Below are 18,887 nucleotides of genomic sequence, written 5' to 3' on the forward strand. Positions count from 1 at the left end.
GTAGTGAATATAAGGCCGCGGTGATGGGGTAGTAAAATTTATTCTGTACGTTGTAAAGTTCTTCATGCTAAAAATGTTGGGGGTGAGGATATAAGGCTGGCTTTGGGTCGGACTTGGTCAAATCCCTGCTGCGTATTAGCCGTGAGATTGAAACAGGATGCCCAATACTCAAGTTACTTCGTTTTCTCGTCTGTGGAATGTGGATAATTACCTATCTCGCAGAGTTGGTAAGAAAAGCAAAACTGTTAAGAGCTTTACCCGCACTCCTAGAAGCCCTCAAATCAAGGGCGACCGCGAGTGGTGAGAAAAGGAAATGCAAACCAGCAGCCGGTCCCGAATCGCTGGAGTCGGCTCTGGGGAACCGCCGTTAACCCCGCTGCGGGGAGCAGCGGTACCTCTGTGTACTAGTGTGTGGCTTAGCCTGGAACCTCTTAATGCATGACTTCGACCCCGAGAAGGCGCTTCAAGGACACCGCAGAAGCCGAATGCCTCCCCCGATGCCCACCAGTTCTCTAGGGATCTGAGGAGACGCCTTTCATGCCCAGAAATGACAATCGTATCCTCGGACTACGACATCCCATCAGAGTCTTATTTCGTCTTTTGCCAGTTTCAAAAGGTAACGCGAACGTTACTATCGAACCCTGAGGAAACTGTTTGTAAAATATGCGGACTTAGCGAGGAGATGCGGTGCAAGTGTGGAGTGTTGCCTTAGCGACTTAAGACAACCAGCCAAAGCGCGGGGTACCACCAGGACGAAACCAGCAGCCAACGGGCAAAAATTCCGCTGCTGGGCGCGCAGCAGGGGAAGGGGGCGGGGCCACGCTTCACCCCGCCCCCGGCCTTTCATGACGTAGGACAATGCCTGCCACGCGTCGGAACTAGGCTGCCGGCGCTGCCACCCCGCGCGAGTGACACGCGTGAGGGAACGCGGTGGTCATCTGGGGCCGACTCTCGGAATCATGCATTTCTTATTTAGGTTAATCATTTTCTTTTACCTGTGGGGCATTTTTACTGCTCAGGGACAAAAGGCAGAGGAGAGCATAGAGGAAGTGAAAATAGAAGTTTTGCATCGTCCAGAAAACTGTTCTAACACAAGCAAAAAGGGAGACCTGCTAAATGCCCATTACGACGGCTTCTTGGCTAAAGACGGCTCGAAATTCTACTGCAGGTAGGAAATGATGCGAACAGCTCCCGCGTCCAGTTAATGTACTAAATCTAGCCTCCCTCCACCAACCAGAAACCTAATTTGTTGTTTGATTTGTTATTGTTTTTTAACAGTGAGAGTTCAGCCTTTTATTTCTAGGGGGGAAATCAGATTTGATATAGTATTTCCCTATTATATGGAATATTATTTTAAATTACTGAAAATGTTGGCCCAAGAAATTATTAAAAATACACACATCCATACACTCCCCCGACCACCACCACTACCCTTGGTACCTATAGAAGTAAGTCAAGGTACAGTTTGTAAGAATGTTCACACTTTTCCTTAGCTGTGGGTTGGAGTCTGCTTACTGAGGACTACGTAGAGTTGTTTAGGAGATGTTATCTGGCCTTCAGAAGCACGATATTTACTGGCTGGAGGCCACTTTCCAGCTGTATCAAGAAGCCACTACAATGACTTTCTCTGGTGACTTGGACCCTGTGTCCTGCCTGCCCCCTCATCCCACCACTACTTACTCTGATTTAATTGATGGTTTATTACTCAGAGGTAGAATGTCTTTTCTCCTTCTGTGCTATTACCCTATAAAAATACAATTGGGGAAAGTTAGTTCTTTGCATCTAGAATAGAGAAATTTAATAAAAAGAAAAGATACAAATTTTAATCGTGGTTCAAATGACTTTTTGAGGCTAAACCTGTACCATTATTTTTTAGAACAAACCCAGAATGGTTAAATAAGTCATTTGGACAAGCCATGCAGCTAGTTAGGGGCAGGAGACCCATTAAAAAGTTAACTGTTGAGTAGTTTTTGTAAAGATGACAATAAAAAAAGAAAATGAGATGACTCCTAATGACTAGCTTTGGGCAAATCATACCTCTGTCTGGCTATTACGAGGGAAGTTTGAGCCAAACACCCCACTAGGGGGTTCAGAATGAATCTTAATATAGGAAAAGAGATGGTTAGAGAGGACTCCAATTTTAAATTGGAACTAAATGCTCAGCTGTATTTTATTTTATTTTATTTTATTTTATTTATTTTTTTTTTTTAAGATTTATTGATTGATTGATTGCTATGTTGGGTCTTCGTTTCTGTGCTAGGGCTTTCTCTAGTTGCGGCAAGCGGCGGCCACTCTTCATGGCGGTGCGCGGACCTCTCACTATCGTGACCTCTCTTGTTGCGGAGCACAGGCTCCAGACGCGCAGGCTCAGTAGTTGTGGCTCACGGGCTTAATTGCTCCGCGGCATGTGGGATCTTCCCAGACCAGGGCGCAAACCCGTGTCCCCTGCATTGGCAGGCAGATTCTCAACCACTGCGCCACCAGGGAAGCCCCGCTCAGCTGTATTTTAAAGTTTGATTTTATTTTTCTTGAAATCAACTTACCTAGGTGTTGTTTTTAATTATAGCCGGACAGAAAATGAAGGCCACCCCAAATGGTTTGTTCTTGGTGTTGGACAAGTCATAAAAGGCCTAGACATTGGGATGACGGATATGTGTCCTGGCGAGAAGCGAAAATTGATTATACCCCCTTCATTTGCATATGGAAAGGAAGGCTATGGTAAGGTGTTTTAATATGTATATCTCTAAGTTATATTAAAATAAATCATAGACTTCGGGTATATAGTCAAAAAATCAAAAGCAGACTCTCAAATAAGATATAGAATATAGGGTCCAATAAACTTTAGCTCTATCAAGTCCAGTCATCATTAAAGAAAGAGAAATTAAAACAAAAATGAGATACCATTTTCACCCATCAGATTAGCAAAGACATAAAAGTTGGCAAAGGTATGGAAAAAACAGCAGTCCCATGCATTATTGCTGGGAATGTAAATCATTCGACCTCTTTAGCAATTTCTATCAAAATTTAAAATGCACATATCCTCTGATCCCATAGTTCCATTTCCAGGAATGTGTACCAAGGTACATCTTAAAGAACATTCACTGCAGACTTTTTTGGGTAGCAAGACTGCAAACTACCCGAGTATCCCTTAGTAGGAAATTAGTTAACTAAGTTATGCTATATCTATACAGTGGATTATTGTGCAGCCAGTAAAAAGAATGAAGTAGAGCCATATGTATTAATGTGTTAAAGATAAAATGGGATAGAATATATTCCTGCAATAAATATTTATTGAGCATCAATGCCAGGCTCTATTCTAGGCACTGAGCATAAAGCAGTGTACAATGCAGAAACAGTTTCCTAACCTCAATGAGAGCTTACATGTGAGAGGGGAAATTTCACATATGCGTCATGTATCTACATAGACTATCTAAAAAATACACCATCTGATGATATTAAATGTTCCTGGGAAGGAGGCCTGAGGGTCAAGGGTAAGGAGATTTCCTCTCATTCTGTAATATATTATACTATTTAAATTTTTTACTGTATGCATGTACTAAATTTTTTATTGAAGTATAGTTGACTTAAAATACTATATTAGTTTTAGGTATAAAACATGGTGACTCGATATATTTATAGATTACACACCATACAGAATTATTACAGTATTATTGACTATATCCCCTGTGCTGTATGTAACATCCCAATTGGTGGGAATGTAAATTGGTACAGCCACAACTGAAAACAGTATAAAAGTTTCTCAAAAAATTAAAAATAGAACTACCGTATGATCCAGCAATTCCACTCCTGGGTATTTATCTGAAGAAAATGAAAACACTAATTTGAAAAGATATATGCACCCCAGTGTTCATTGCAGCATTATTTACAATAGCCAAGATATGGAAACAACTTAAGTGTCCATGAATGGATGAATGGATAAAGAAGATGTGGTATACACACACACACACACACACACACACACACACACACACACACACACACACACACACACACACTGCAATATTACTCAGCCATGAAAAGGAATGAAATCTTGCCATTTGCAACAACATGGATGGACCTCGAGGGTATTATGCTAAGTGAAATAAGTCAGACAGAGAAAGACATGTATTAATTTTTCCAAAATTAAATTTTTAAAAATCACTAAAGTTAAAAGTGGAGCAGAATAGAGAAATTTTTAAGAGGGGAAAATGGGCAGTGTGGCAGAGGGCCGGTTTCTATATTGCATTCTCAGTTGGGTCCTTGCTTCCTATTGCTGTGTGAAGACTATAAAGATTTTTTTTTGGCCGCACCCCAGGGCTTTCGGGGATCTTAGCTGCCCAACCAGGGATTGAACCCATGCCCCCTGCAGTGGAAGTGCAGAGTCCTAACCACTGGACCATCAGGGAATTCCGCAAAGAAAGAATCTTTATCTCCTCATTCTATTTTGAGCCCTTCTTAACCCCACGTATTTGAAATATTTAGTATATAATTAAAGTAATTAAAGATTTTCTACAATGAAATGTCTTTACTCCCCAATATTTCTTTGAAATGGCACACCCTCTTTAAGGCTGTTAGTTTACTCATTAGGCGGAATGGTTCCCACGCCTATGCTTTACAGCAAGAGTAGGGGATCACTGCCCCAAATTGGATTGGAGGGAAGTTAGTGGTACAAGTCAGATCCAATCAGATTTAAAGCTCCTAAAGAGACAGTTCCAGATAACTACAGCTTCACTTTCAAAGCTTTTCACCAATCATTTGGTTCCATCAAAGTAGCTCCCACAGAACCATAATTAGTGTATCCTATTTTTAGTTGTAAAGGAACCTAGGAGAGGGAGAGAGAATTGAAGATAAATTGAACGCAGTCTTGTCCTAAAAACGCTGTCATAGGTTGAGGTCAATTCTAGGCAAAATGATATAGGCAGAGTTTGCCTTTCAGTCTCCTTAATCTCATTTTCAGAGTTTCTCTTTCTCTCTTGTAGATACCTCCACATTCTGCCTGCTACCAGGGCACCCACATCTCTCATCAATAGGTGCTCATCTTGGGTCCTGTTACCCTGTGACAAATGAGTACTTATTTTATCCTTTTTGTAAACTAATTTATGCTTAGATACAAATGACTACCCAGTCTGCCAAAGCTATTAATAAGCCAGACCCTTGCTACAAAAATGTAGAAATTTGACTTGAAGTTAGTTCATATTCAATTTGAGGTGTCTTCAATAAATATATAAAAATAATGAATCTCACTAGTAACATCACCAACACCTCCATTTTACACGTAAGGAAACTGAGGCCCGACAAAAGTGTGTTCTTTGGAATGTAGTTAACTGCTAGTTTACCTGCATTATTTATAATAGCTTACTAATAGCTTGAATTCAATTATTTTAAAAGCTGCTGTGTAGACCATAAGTAACTGCTTAACAAACAATATCTTGATTGAATAAGCTTTCTTAAATAAGTTGTTATTAAGACCTAACATTAGCTATAACTTTATTTTAGGTAGTACTTGAAGAAGTCTTTTCCTGTGCGCAATATCTTTGCCTAATGTCACAGAGCACCCCTGCATGTCTTGAAATGCATGTGACTTGTTAGTGCTTTAATTAACAGTACATGTGGTATGTATAGATTCTTTACATTAACTCCTAAGTCTTTGATCTGCTTCTCTAAATACAAGTAATGCTATAGCAAGTGCATATTTTTCTCTTCTTTATACTGTAATTTTTTAGTAAGATAAAACTTAACTGGCAATATATTCTATGTTTACAGTAGAATTTTGGGGAAACTTAGACTTGTAATATTTTTTAAGAAATTTGAATTTGTGTTTTGAATTTGTTTTTAATTATTGTCAGGAGAAGTTATTTTTCTGTCATAAAGAGGTCTTAACTGGACAGAATAGGAATGGGTTTTGTAAAAATGATCAATCAGTCAATCAATCTCTAGCTCTTTTACTATAAAGTCAAGTAATATGTGGTATGTTGGTTGGGATGGTCACATTAGTCATGTAATATGTGGGTAGATTTTTCTGTGTCCTGGTTTTGGAGATGACTGATCCACTTATTTTGGCTGTAACTTTCAAGCTTTTTTCTTTGGATTATATAAATACTTTAGCAAGAATTCTCCACTTTTTCACTTAAAAAATTACTGTTTGCTTCAAAGAACAAACTTAGCCATTTTTTAAATAAGTGATAGAGGCCATTCATTCAACAAATATTTGAGTAACTATAATGTACTGGTGACAAAAGCCACCCAGTGCCTCTTAGCAAGTCATTTCTGCAGGTCATTTTTATGAATGGCCATCTGAAGTAGCCCATAGATTGCTAAAGTCATCTGTGACATCACTTAATAGATTAACTTTATTAAAGAGAAGGCTTTTTTGTTATTATAAATTTTGTTATTATAAATTTTGTTATTATAAATTTCTTCATGAAATTGTTACTGGTTTGTTCTGTCATTGCACTATTTTTTGTCTATAAAGAATTTGAAAGACATGTATACTAATACATATATTTTATTCATACTTACAAATAACTGAACAAAATCATTTTCTAAAAGATACCTATCTTTGAAATTGTTCTGCCTGTGAATTTCTTCTCTGCACTAGCTCTCTCCTGTATAATGTTGGGGTATATTAATAAAAATTACATGATTTAGGGCTTCCCTGGTGGCTCAGTGGTTAAGAATACACCTGCCAATGCAGGGGAGACGGGTTAGAGCCCTGGTCCGGGAAGATCCCACGTGCCGCAGAGCAGCTAAGCCCATGCGCCACAACTACGGAGTCTGCACTCTAGAGCCCGTGAGCCACAACTACTGAGCCCACGTGTCACAACTACTGAAGCCCACGTGCCTAGACCCCGAGCTCTGCAACAAGAGAAGCCACCGCAATGAGAAGCCTGCGCACTGCAATGAAGAGTAGCCCCCGCTCGCCGCAACTAGAGAAATCCCACGCGCAGCAACGAAGACCCAATGCAACCAAAAATAAATAAATTTTTTAAAATACATGATTTATATTTATTTCAATTTAATCAGGAAATAATGGTCCCCTTGGTCTTTAGAACTGACTTGGTTTGAAGACATATGGAAAAAGTGTTCCTAAGAAATATTTAGAAAGCAATTTTTATAAATATGAAATAATATAATGCTATAATGGCCATTTGTAAATAAATATTTGAATGTTATCTTCATGTAAGTTAAACTGTTAAAATTTACACCTTTAGCAGAAGGCAAGATTCCACCTGATGCAACATTGATTTTTGAGATTGAGCTTTATGCTGTGACCAAAGGACCACGAAGCACTGAAACATTTAAACAGATAGACACGGACAATGACAGGCAACTTTCTAAAACTGAGGTAATTCAAACAGATTTCATATGTACAATCTAATTTTTTGTCACATCTGTGTTACAGCTGTTATTTTTACTTCTACCTCGTATGGACTGATTAATTTGCTTTTATAGAGCTGGTTACAAAAAAACTAAATTCCAAGAAGAAAATGTACTTTTTTAATGTAAAACTTGAAACTGAGTCAGCCTGTTTAATTTCCTTTCTCCCTGCAAGAGGGTCATTAAAATACCAAACTAATTCTACGAGGCATTTCTGGCATCTAGACTACAGGAGAAGATCTTTTCAAGCAGCACTGTAGGAATTCGTAAGTGGGCAAATAATTCCCACCTCATAGGATTGTGAGGATTACATGAGATTATTAAAAGAGCTAGGAAAAATTTGAACTGTGTAGCCCAGAAAGTTGGTAAACAGGGTCCTGGAGTTCAGTTACCTAGCTTCTGCATCCTTAAAAAGCTAAAAATAGAGTTGTCATGTGATCCAGCAATCCCACTCCTGGGCATATAGCCAGACAAAACTATAATTCAAAAAGATACATGCACCCCTATGTTCATAGCAGCACTATTTACAATAGCCAAGACATGGAAGCAACCTAAATGTCCATGAACAGACGAATGGATAAAGAAGATGTGTGTGTGTGTGTGTGTGTGTATACACACACACACACACACTAGAATATTACTCAGCCGTAAAAAAAGTGAAATAATGCCATTTGCAGCAACATGGATGGACATAGAGATTATCATACTAAGTAAACTAAGAGAAAGACTGATATCATTTGGTATCACTTATATGTAGAATCTAAAAAAATGATACAAAAATGAACTTATTTACAGAATAGAAATAGACTCACGGACATAGAAAACAAACTTATGGTTACCAAGGGGGAAAGGAGGAGAGGAGGCATAAATTGGGAATTTGGGATTAACAGATACATGCTACTATATATAAAATAGATAAACAAGGACCTACTGTATAGCACAGGGAACTATATTCAGTATCTTGTAATAACCTATAATGGAAAATAGTCTGAAAAAGAATAGATCATAGATATATAGATATTTGTATAACTGAATTCACTTTGCTGTGTACCTGAAACATTTTAAATCAACTATACTTCAATGCAAAAAAAAAGTGATAATAAATAAAACACCCAGCCTTGTTTAACACTATCTCCAAATCGTTGTGCTTTGCTGTCTTTAGTTATTATATGTATTAATATATAATTTATTTATATAATATACATAATTTCCAATAGAAATATAATTGAGTTACATACATAATTTTAAATGTTTTAGTAGCCACATTTTAAAAAGTAAAAAGAAACAAGTGAAATTAATGTTAATTAACTCAATATATCTAAAATATTGCCATTTCAACATGAAACCAATATAAAAATTATCAATGACATTTTTTATTATCTTCAAAATTTGTTGTGTACTTTACCCTTACAGTAGCTCGTCTCAATTTGATCTGCCACATTTCAAGTGCTTAATGGACATATATGGCTAGTAGCTACCATGTTAGGCTGTGCTTATAATGTGTCTTTGTTCAGAGAAATGTTGTATAGAGAAAAGGGAATACTTCAGAATACCTGTTCTTTATTTGACATTAGAGAGATGATCATAATTTGTAGATTGGGGGAGAGCTATAGAAGCATAGAAAAATTAAGAAAATTAAATTTTATTTCAAAACCTGTAGTTGGGTTTTATTCATTATACATATTTATTATTGGGTTGGCCAAAAAGTTCATTCGGGTTTTTCCATAATGTGTAACAAAAACCCGAACGAACTTTTTGGCCAACCCAATAATTTTGGCGATTATATAAATACCAATTTGGATTTTATTCACTAATGGAAATCCTTAAGAGGGAGTTTCTTTTGATAATGTGGATAGTGTAGGTTATTGGAAAGCATTTAGTTTCAACAAAATTCAATTCAGATGTTAATCTCTGAGTATGTACCACTAACCACCTATAACCTCGGGGGAAGCTAGTTTGAAGATCTGTTTCTCTTCAGAAAATTGCTTCAAAGGTTGAAAAAATTAAACCTCAAATAGCTTTTTAAATTTTTGTATCACTTATTATAAGTCGTCTTAGATATGAGTTTCTTTATGTAAACATTTTCTCAAAGTTGCTGGAAATTTCTTATGATATCTTTTTATTAAAGAAATATTATTTTGGCCTAGATAAGTCATTACCTGAAAAAGGAATTTGAAAAAGATGAGAAGCCACGTGACAAGTCATATCAGAATGCAGTTTTGGAAGATATTTTTAAGAAGAACGACCATGATGGTGATGGCTTCATTTCTTCTAAGGAATACAATGTCTATCAACATGATGAACTATAGCATATTTTTATTTCTAAATTTTCTTAGCTATTTACTGTACTTTATACGTAAAACAAAGTCACTTTTCTCTGAGTTGTATTTTCTATTTTTCCCCCATGAACATATTTTGATCCCTTCAATACATGTAATTTTGGAATAATAAATGTGAGGCTGTTTTGCAAAATTTAACTTTCAAGTAAGGCATGATTGTGTTTCTTATTGCTTTATTCTGTTAACATGAATTGCAGCACCATAAAATCGACCTCTGCATCCTAGTGGGCAGTTTTTCCCCTTCAGGTTATAGGAGGACATCTATGTCAAAATCCACAAGTTCTTCCCAACTCTAACCTTAACAGCATGTATAGTTATGTAAATATCCAAATTTTAACATTTAAGGTGCCCCATATTTTTAAAATATTTAATAGGGACCCAGGAATTAACATTTCATTTGTTTATACATTTCACAGCATTATGGATAGTAGAATATAAAAATCATAGGACTGAGGACTCTTCCTTTAGTATGCATGCAGGACAGTATTAGTTGTATAACTCTGTCAGAGAGCCTCAACACAGTCTGCACTTTTTGGTGCAAGTTTCTGGCCTTAGGTATTTGTTCCAATGACTAATGTTTGAAAGACATTTCATCAGACCAAAGGCTTTGTGCCTCTAAGAGCAGGCATCATAAAGTCTGTACGGCTCTGACTCTTGCATTCCCTCAGACATCATTATAAATGTGCTACGCCTCTTCCTTCTCGTAGGCCTTTATATCTACCATCCCTAACTTTTTGTCTTGATAGTTTTAAATTGATGCTACGCTATTTCTTAGTCTCCCTTTCTCTAGGTATCTCTATCCTATGTCACTTCTCACAATGTTCTTATTATTAACCATGAATGAGCATTACAAACTGGTATGCCATCAAGTTTTTGATAAATGTGTAGAACTTATTTTACACATGAGGATATCAAATGAGGATGCAAATGAGGATATAAAGTGCCATGGCAATTTTGCGTCATGGTCAAATCATTGTGGTCCAACATGTTGAGAATAAGAGGTAAGAGATGCTGTAGAAGATCATGTTGGTACCCAAGAAAGGACACATATTTATTGGAACATGTAAGATTTACTTACTGTGTATGTAGAAAAGTGTGGTTAGGCAGTAAATAGCTCGATTCAAAACAATTGAGTTCAAAACAAAGTTTTTTCCATTTTCTGAAACTTGCTCTTTCCAAACCATTGTTCACTGTTCATCTTTTAACCTCTTTAAATATACTGCTAGAAATCCTATAATTTAAAAGTATAAGGGCAACACAAAAACCACTAGATTAGTGGATATCACATATGCATAGCACAGAGTTAGACACTTTGTAAAATAAAAACCTTTACTATCTTTTCTTTCCCCCCAATATTTCTTCATTCCTATACCCAATTTTATAACTCCTCCTCACTTAATCATCAACTTTCATCCCTTTACTGCCCTCAGAAAAACCTGCGCAGTTCAAGTAAACTAAGTTTGCTAATACAGTATTATGTTTTGGTTTGGAAACTGCACCCATTCTCTATATCCATATTAATAAAAGTCACTAGAAGTTTTTTTGATCAGTATACTCATATTTGCACCTGAATCATATACTCTGCCCAAAACAAAAATACCGTGAAGGCTATATATGGAAATTATCCTATGATACAAACTGTTTCTAATTCTAACCTTTCTGTCCCATTGTTTTCATACCAAGTGCTTTTAAACTTATGTTTTTTTGTTTTTTATTTATTTATTTTTGGCTGCGTTGAATCTTCGTTTCTGCGCACGGGCTTTCTCTAGTTGCGGCGAGCGGGGGCTATTGGGCCTAATCAAGCAGAGGGCTCAGAAGAGCCCGACAAGTTTGATCAAAGAGAGACTTTCTGTCACAGATAATGCCAAACTGTTTACCAAAGTAATCGTACCAATTTGTTTTTCAACTACTATGAGAGTTTCAGTTCCTTTTCATCCTTGCCAAAGCTTACTATTAGCAATTTGAAGCTTCTGAATACCTAGTGCTATCTCATGGTGGTTTTTTTTTTTTAAACACTAAATGGATTGAATCACTTTTAAATTTATTTATTTATTTATTTTTGGCTGCGTTGGGTCTTCGTTGCTGCACGCGGGCTTTCTCTAGTTGCGGTGAGCGGGGGCTACTCTTCCTTGAGGTGTGCAGGCTTTGCATTGCAGTGGCTTCTCTTGTTGCGGAGCACAGGCTCTAGGCATGTGGGCTTCAGTAGCTGTGGCACGCGGGCTCAGTAGTTGTGGCTCGCAGGCCCTAGAGTGCAGGCTCAGTAGTTGTAGCGCACAGGCTTAGTTGCTCCGTGGCATGTGGGAGCTTCCCAGACCAGGGCTCGAACCTGCGTCCCCTGCATTGGCAGGTGGATTCTTAACCACTGCACTACCAGGGAAGTCCCTAAACTTATGATTTAAAAAATTATAGATGATGGTAAATGAACATGGAGATTTACTCTAAAACTCTAATCACATTTAAATAGTTAAAAAGGTAAAATGTTAATCCTTCTACATACATATAGTATACAAGTATTTCGTATTTACGTAATTGCCTAATGCCTTCATAGGCATATGCCGAGTAGTGACTGCTGTACTATATACTTTGACTTCTGGAACTTTAACATAGTATTTTTGTAATTATTTAAAAATGGTGTATAGTAAATAATTTAGGTTGCTTGTGTATAAAAAAATTTCAGATGTCTTACAGAGTAGATGCAAAAGATCTCGCAGAACTAAATATGTTAAATGTTTTAAACATTTTCAAAGGAGAAAAGAAATAAACGTGTCCCAGCTGCCTTAACTTTAAAATAACTGTAGTGAGTTTTTATAAAGACAAAGCTGGCAAGCACATATATATGTACATCACAGAATGGCAGCCCATTACTACTATCAGTCACCCTTAATTGTGTACACAAAACCCCACACTGAGCTCAGTGTGCTTTTAATTTGATACCACAATTAAACATTTAGGATTACATTAAATTATTAACACATTTTTCTCATTTTACCAGACCTAGGGCAATAGTTAAAGCACCATAAAGTTGTCACTTGTGTACTCTTGTCATTCTTAGATCTTGAATTAAAAGCCAACTAAAAATAAAATTGATATCTAGAAAAGTTCTATGTATAATAAGACTAAATCCCAAAATATACTTCTAAAGTGACTGGCAGATTTTACGAAGGAATATCTATATTCTGAATTTTATATTTAAACCTTTTCCAATATAAACATTATTAATCTTCATGACAATTTATGAGGTAGATACTATTATCATCTCCACGTTATAGATGGGAAAAATGATGCCCAGACAGGTTAAATTCTTGTTCCTCTCCCTCTTTAATTTGCTACAACTCATCAAAGCAAACCTAGATAATTTTGGAAAGGTGTGTGGCACAGTTGCTCCTAAAACACCAGCAAGATACATTGATTTTCCATTTTATTTCATTCTCTTGTGCCAAACATCAAAACAAGGAACTGCATGAAGTCTCACATACTTCTGCCCATCGACAGAGCACTGAAAGCACCCATAAACCGTCTCCCTTTTAAAGTTCCCCATGCCACAGAGTATGCAAGGCCCTTTTGGAATGTTGTGATTAAGTAAATTAACTCGGATATGAGTCCCTTCTTTGAGTGAAATATCACTCATGCTGAGAGGTTTGTCATAATAGTCAGAAAAAAGATCATCTAAGTAAAGCTGTGAACGAGAAATGGCATCCATCACTCTTCTATCTAAAAGGACAAAAAAAGAAATGTGTTAAAAGTCAAATAAAAAATGTATAGCCAAACTGCAATTAAAACTATGTGTGAATCTAAACCATCAGTCATGAAATTTGGCTTTTAAATTTAAATTCTTAAGACAGGATTACTGAAGAGATAACCTCAAGTGTTAATCTGAGAAGAAAAAAATCTTCAGTGGACATACTTCTTTCAAACAGTATATTTCTCAATCTGTAGAGCAGTGCAAATGTTGCCGTTTCTTCCCTTTCAAATCCTCCTTTTGACACTGAAGTGACACAAAGGTCTATAAAAAAAAATTTTAGAGGATGTTATAATTTGAACAACTCATATTTTATTGGGGGTTTTAATTGTGGTTGAATTCTGGTATGTGCCATTCATTTTATTTTTTTAAGTTAAAATTTACATATTTTTAGAAAAGGTAACATTTACATGGTACAAAATTCAAAGAGTACAAAAAGAGGATACGGTGACAAATAAGTCTCTATGTTGACCCCAGCCTCAGTTTTATACCCCAGGGTAACTACTGTTGTGTGTACTTCCAGAAATACTCCATATATTTTACATGCATAAAGAATATGTATATATGTATGTAAGTATGTATGTATATAAAATTGTTTAGACTCAAATAGATACACATTTCTTTAAAATATCATAGAGATTATTCCATATCAAGATCTTCAGTGCTACATAATTCCTAATGGCTTCACAGTATTCTATTGTGTGGATGCACCATTATTCAACTAGTTGCTGATAATATACCTTAAGGTTATTTCCAATCTTTTGCTATTATGAACTGACTATCCTTATACCCACATCATTTCATATATGTATATCTATAGGATAAATTCCTAAAAGTGTAAATAAGGCTAAAATATATGTAATTTAAAATTTTGATGTACATATCAGTTCTATCAGTTTACACTTCTAGTGATCAATATTATTGTAAAAACCTACACCCTTGGACTTCCCTGGTGGTCCAGTGGTAAAGAATCCGCCTTGCAATGCAGGGGACGCAGGTTGGATACCTGGTCAGGGAACTAAGATCCCACATGCTGCGGGGCAACTAAGCCCACGAGCCACAACTACTGAGCTCACGCACCTCAACTAGAAAGCCTGCGTGCGGCAAACTCTAGTTGCCCGTGCACTCTGGAACCCAAGCACCACAACTACAGAGCCCACGTGCCCTGGAGCCTGCATGCCACAACTAGAGAAGAGAAAACCCGCAGGCCACAACTAGAGAGAAGCCCGCGTGCTGACACGAAGAGCCCGCGTGCCACAACGAAAGATCTCGCGTGCCCCAACAAAGATCCCGCATGCCTCAATGAAGATCCCACATGCTGCAACCAAAAGCAGCCAAAAGAATAAATAAATAAATTAATTAATAATAAATAAATAAATCTTTTTTTAAAAAAAAACCCTACACCCTTTAGTGTCCCAGATAGAATTTAATTAGTGTGATTTGTTTCTGGACTCCCTATTCCCTCCTCCGACAGAACTGCAGAAACAAAAACAGGTCTAAAAATGTTCATAAATCACCATGGCTAAGGGGCTCCCTTGCCTAGTCCGTTGGGCTACACCTAGACTTGAGCTGGCTGGTCTAATAATCTTAAAACCTGTGAAATGTAGAAATTTAAACTGAGCTGCACTGCAGTATTATATAAGGTGACAATTTTAGGGAATTATTTGTAACTTTAAGGTTTTAGGGAGAGTCCGGAGTTGGGGGAGCTGGGTCTATGAAAGGAAAACCAGAAGAAAGGTTGTCTTTGGGTACCCTAGTTTGGATGCCTTGACACCTTCGACATCTTACTGTCTACCTACTCTATTTGCCATCATCAAAAACTACCTATTAGATGATAATTTTTTATTTTCCCATATAAGTCAAGGAAATACTGTCAGTGGATTGTGTTCTCACTCTTAGCTATAATTGTAAGTGGGTTGTGGGAAGACTACAGACTTCCTCAAGAAACAGGGATGAGGTAATGAGTAAGTAAAGACTGGAGGGTCTTTCCCAGTTACTTCATCCAAACATAATATTGACAGTACTGAGAGCAGCACTCTTCTATTATTAGACACTCAGAAAGAGACAGAGATTCTCATTAAGTCCTTCTGTAAAAATATAATCATTTTGGTGTTTCATGCAAATCACTCACCAAAGGCACCATCCAAGTAAATGAAGAGTTCGAAAACACTGAAAGCTATGGTTGTGTGTGCTGGAAAAACAATAGCTTTGTCCCTTCCCTTGGGATTCTGTTCATCCATAAAATGAAACTATATTAAATAAATTAAATAACATGGTTAAGGAGCACAACAGGTAAGGATATATTTTTGGAGAAATAAAACATTCCCTACAATCCTACCAAAAACACACATCCCCACCCCTACAAGCAAAGAATTCTCCTACTTGAATTCAACTGTTTCTAGCAGAGGTCCAAATTAATGGTCCATTGGAGACTTGTGATCTATATTAGGAAATACCTCTCACTACTTTCTCATTTACTTTGTATCAGAGCCAATGATTAGTGCTACCACATGGGTAATGCTCTCTGGCATAGAAACCTTTTTCTTTCAACTGCAAACCAACTGCCTTTAAGTGCTACAGTTGTTTTTAGCCTATTCTGTCCACTGTTCCAAAGCCCCCAGAGTTTTCAGCAGCTTTCCAAAGCAATTACCAACAATTAAGTATATGTTTCGCTCAGTTCATGCCCCCAAAATGATCCAATGTTAAACAATTTGGTGGGCACCTAATGTAGCCACTGAACAGAACCTTCGTTTGCAAAGATTTGAAACGATTATCATTGTACCCTATCTTTCTAATAATTCATTTTAATAAATCAAGTCATTATTATGCATCATTATTAGGTGAATGACAAGGACAAATAATACCATAATTGAGCTAAAAATTAAACACAAATAGCTTTCAAGATTTTTTAAAGGACTTAACATTGAATGAAGCATGTTTGGCCATTAACAATATTATTTTAGAAAAATTAATTTAATATAAAAATATGAACTCAACTTTTTAAAATTCAAGTAAAAACTGTATCACTTAAAAATAAAATCAAAGAACTCAACATAACCACTCAATTTGTATTCTTAAAACAGCATAATAGTAATATGAGGGACTCCATTGTGCACATTATTTCACAAGGATTAGTGTTTTCTTACATTATTTTACATGTTGATAATTCAAATTTTCTTGGATTTTTTTTCATATTCTAAAACAAAACCATTGGTGTGCAAAATCCTATATACAATTGCAGCTTTTTAATCTCAACATTTGACAAAATACACAAGGCTCATTAGAAACTGAATACTTAAAAAAATTCCCATTGCAGCTTTTTAGTAAGAGAAGTCTAATGAGTCTAATGGTTTACCCTCATGGCTTCCCCACGAATTCCAGCGTGCACAGACAGTGAGCACTGTCGTGTGGTTCGGATGCTTTCCATGACCACACACAATACTGCCTTTCTGCTGCTCCTTGACTGACGTATCAAACTGTGGTCAAAATTAATTTTTCTAAAATCAAGAAGACAGACATTCACAAGAATCTGTAACATCTAACTATGTATAATCAGATACACTTTTTGATTATCATGTGTTACTATTCACGATCCACCTTAATTAAAAGTAAATCAAGGCAGTCCTAATACAAATCAGAAGGTGTGCTCAAAAGAAATTTAATAATCTGCCTCTCCTGTCTATTTTGTTAAAACATGCATACTATAGGAGTCTGCTGGAGGAGACTCTCTTAGTGTATTTGCTGCAAGCAGATTCTTGAAGTCTTGTAATCTTATAATTTAGCAAATGCGGCAGAGCCAAAGTGATTTTGCAGAACAATTAAATATTTTTTAAACCAAATGATTCCAGATATCTACACTTATCCAAAGCTTGGACATATTACTAATTTGCAGTATTTCAAATAAATCAAACAGATTACTCTAGTAAAATATAACCTGAATGTTTTAAGCACTCTTTGTAATGAAGTTTATATAATTAAAATATTTAATAAAAACATGGAAGTATTATACTGACCGCGTAGTAATTTCCTTGAGTAATGCTGATACTTCCACTTCATGTTTGGTTACTACACCAAATGAAGCTTTTACTGCAATTGAATCTGATCCAGTAACGTTAATCCCAACGTCGTTCACAATATGGTTGCCTCGCCTTCCATAGAGTGAAACGTCTGATTCATCTTCATAATTCAGTAACTGATAAGATGAAATACCTTTAAGAAAAGGAAATCAATATTTTAAATGTCTTGAATTCATCTAATGTAAATATGTATAGTAGCACATTAATTTACCATTTAAGACTTGATTACCCAAATGTTGAGAATGGCAACATCTTAAACCAAGATTAAAAAGAGCAATTCAATTAATCTGACAACAAGAGAAATAAATATGCAGAGTACTTTAAATGAACTTAAATTCTCTTTCAGCCAACAGAATACTTAAGCATCAAGATCCACTGGCTAGCTGAAAGGAAAACAAGTGTTTATAAGAAAAATTTGTTAAAATGTTAATATTAGCCTGTTAATACATTTCAGCTTACCAACCGTAGTAACTGAATCAAATAATAAATACAAATTACTTTCATCACATTTAACCATGTGAGATAGGCAAGACTGAATAATACCCCCATTTTATAGATGAAGAAGTATACTATTATGTCATACTCTAAGTTGATTTGGTTAAAACAATTTATAAAATAACTGAAATTAAATTATACAATAAATAATCTTATAAAATACATTTGAAATTATTCAACCAATAAGAGATTTGATACTATACAAACGTTAGGCATTGTTAACAATATTATTACTGTCACAGTAATAAGAGTTGCTTTTATCAATGAAAATACATAAATATTATGAACATAGGTAGCACAGACAACCTATGTTTAGATTACCAATACTATAGCTGAATGAGTAGTCACTCCCAAACAGACATTTAAACTTACCAGCTGAAATTTCTCTGTCTCCTAGAAGAATATCTTTCAGCGTAAAAGGTGTTGAAGTAAATTTATATCTAGGAAACAGAAAACATCTCTTCTTTTTTACCACCAGACTTAGAGGTTGGTATTTGTCAGCCTCACTGAGGCTTGGAACGGGAACTAATCTCCCTCCATCTCCAACTTGTTTGACAAAGCTCTTGGTAGCCGCAGCAAACATATTAATACGGTATTAAAACGTCATGAACTGCAACCCTCAGATAACAAATCCATGTTGTCAAAAAAAATCAGGCATAAAACTAAGTCTTGCTTGATTTTAAATATAATTATACACGTTAAAAATACAAAGCATGGTTTCACTGAGTAGCTTACCAGTGTACAATTTACAACACTACCTCCCCTGGTGTGCTCAGGTAATGAATTATAGATTAACGGTGTAAAATGATATACTAAAAGCAAGTCTAATTTGGAATTGCAGTCTATAACACTAAAATATAC

At 36.1% G+C, this 18,887-nt stretch overlaps 2 protein-coding genes across 5 annotated transcripts in view; one reads left to right on the forward strand and one right to left on the reverse strand.

The window, feature by feature from the left end:
• The first annotated feature begins 836 nt into the window (after positions 1–836).
• FKBP7 (FKBP prolyl isomerase 7) lies at positions 837–9,861 on the forward strand. Of its 3 annotated transcripts, none has more exons than XM_068544850.1 (4): positions 840–1,168; positions 2,567–2,718; positions 7,215–7,345; positions 9,525–9,861. In XM_068544850.1, the coding sequence occupies exons 1-4, from the start codon at positions 960–962 to the stop codon at positions 9,684–9,686; spliced, it is 654 nt and encodes a 217-aa protein (XP_068400951.1). In that variant the 5' UTR covers positions 840–959; the 3' UTR covers positions 9,687–9,861. The 3 variants fall into 3 exon arrangements, with proteins under 3 accessions (XP_068400952.1, XP_068400951.1, XP_068400950.1); XM_068544849.1 differs by having other exon boundaries at positions 842–1,168; positions 7,212–7,345; XM_068544851.1 differs by lacking the exons at positions 7,215–7,345; positions 9,525–9,861 and adding an exon at positions 6,649–6,993 and having other exon boundaries at positions 837–1,168.
• A 3,081-nt stretch (positions 9,862–12,942) lies between these two features.
• PJVK (pejvakin) overlaps positions 12,943–18,887 on the reverse strand; it is a 37,729-nt gene continuing 31,784 nt past the window's right edge. The window contains exons 1-6 of one of the 2 annotated variants that reach the window (XM_068544852.1): positions 18,399–18,609; positions 17,469–17,664; positions 16,811–16,952; positions 15,587–15,704; positions 13,621–13,719; positions 12,943–13,427 (exon numbers count right to left, since the gene is read on the reverse strand). In XM_068544852.1, the coding sequence (XP_068400953.1) occupies positions 13,135–13,427; positions 13,621–13,719; positions 15,587–15,704; positions 16,811–16,952; positions 17,469–17,664; positions 18,399–18,609 (1,059 nt within the window). In that variant the 3' untranslated portion in view covers positions 12,943–13,134. Of the gene's footprint in view, positions 13,428–13,620; positions 13,720–15,586; positions 15,705–16,810; positions 16,953–17,468; positions 17,665–18,398; positions 18,610–18,887 lie in introns of those variants that run through there. The other variant, XM_068544853.1, reaches the window with a different exon arrangement.

The sequence above is a fragment of the Eschrichtius robustus genome, chromosome 5 (genome assembly GCF_028021215.1).
Source record: "Eschrichtius robustus isolate mEscRob2 chromosome 5, mEscRob2.pri, whole genome shotgun sequence".
In the NCBI taxonomy this organism is placed as follows: domain Eukaryota; kingdom Metazoa; phylum Chordata; class Mammalia; order Artiodactyla; family Eschrichtiidae; genus Eschrichtius; species Eschrichtius robustus.

Bases quoted from the DNA above. Each gene is read 5' to 3' on its own strand.
- FKBP7 (XM_068544849.1), top strand. From the start codon at position 960: ATGCATTTCTTATTTAGGTTAATCATTTTCTTTTACCTGTGGGGCATT. The intron at 1,169-2,566 runs GTAGGAAATGAT...TTTTAATTATAG, and splicing joins GGCTCGAAATTCTACTGCAG to CCGGACAGAAAATGAAGGCC. The intron at 7,346-9,524 runs GTAATTCAAACA...ATTTTGGCCTAG, and splicing joins GGCAACTTTCTAAAACTGAG to ATAAGTCATTACCTGAAAAA.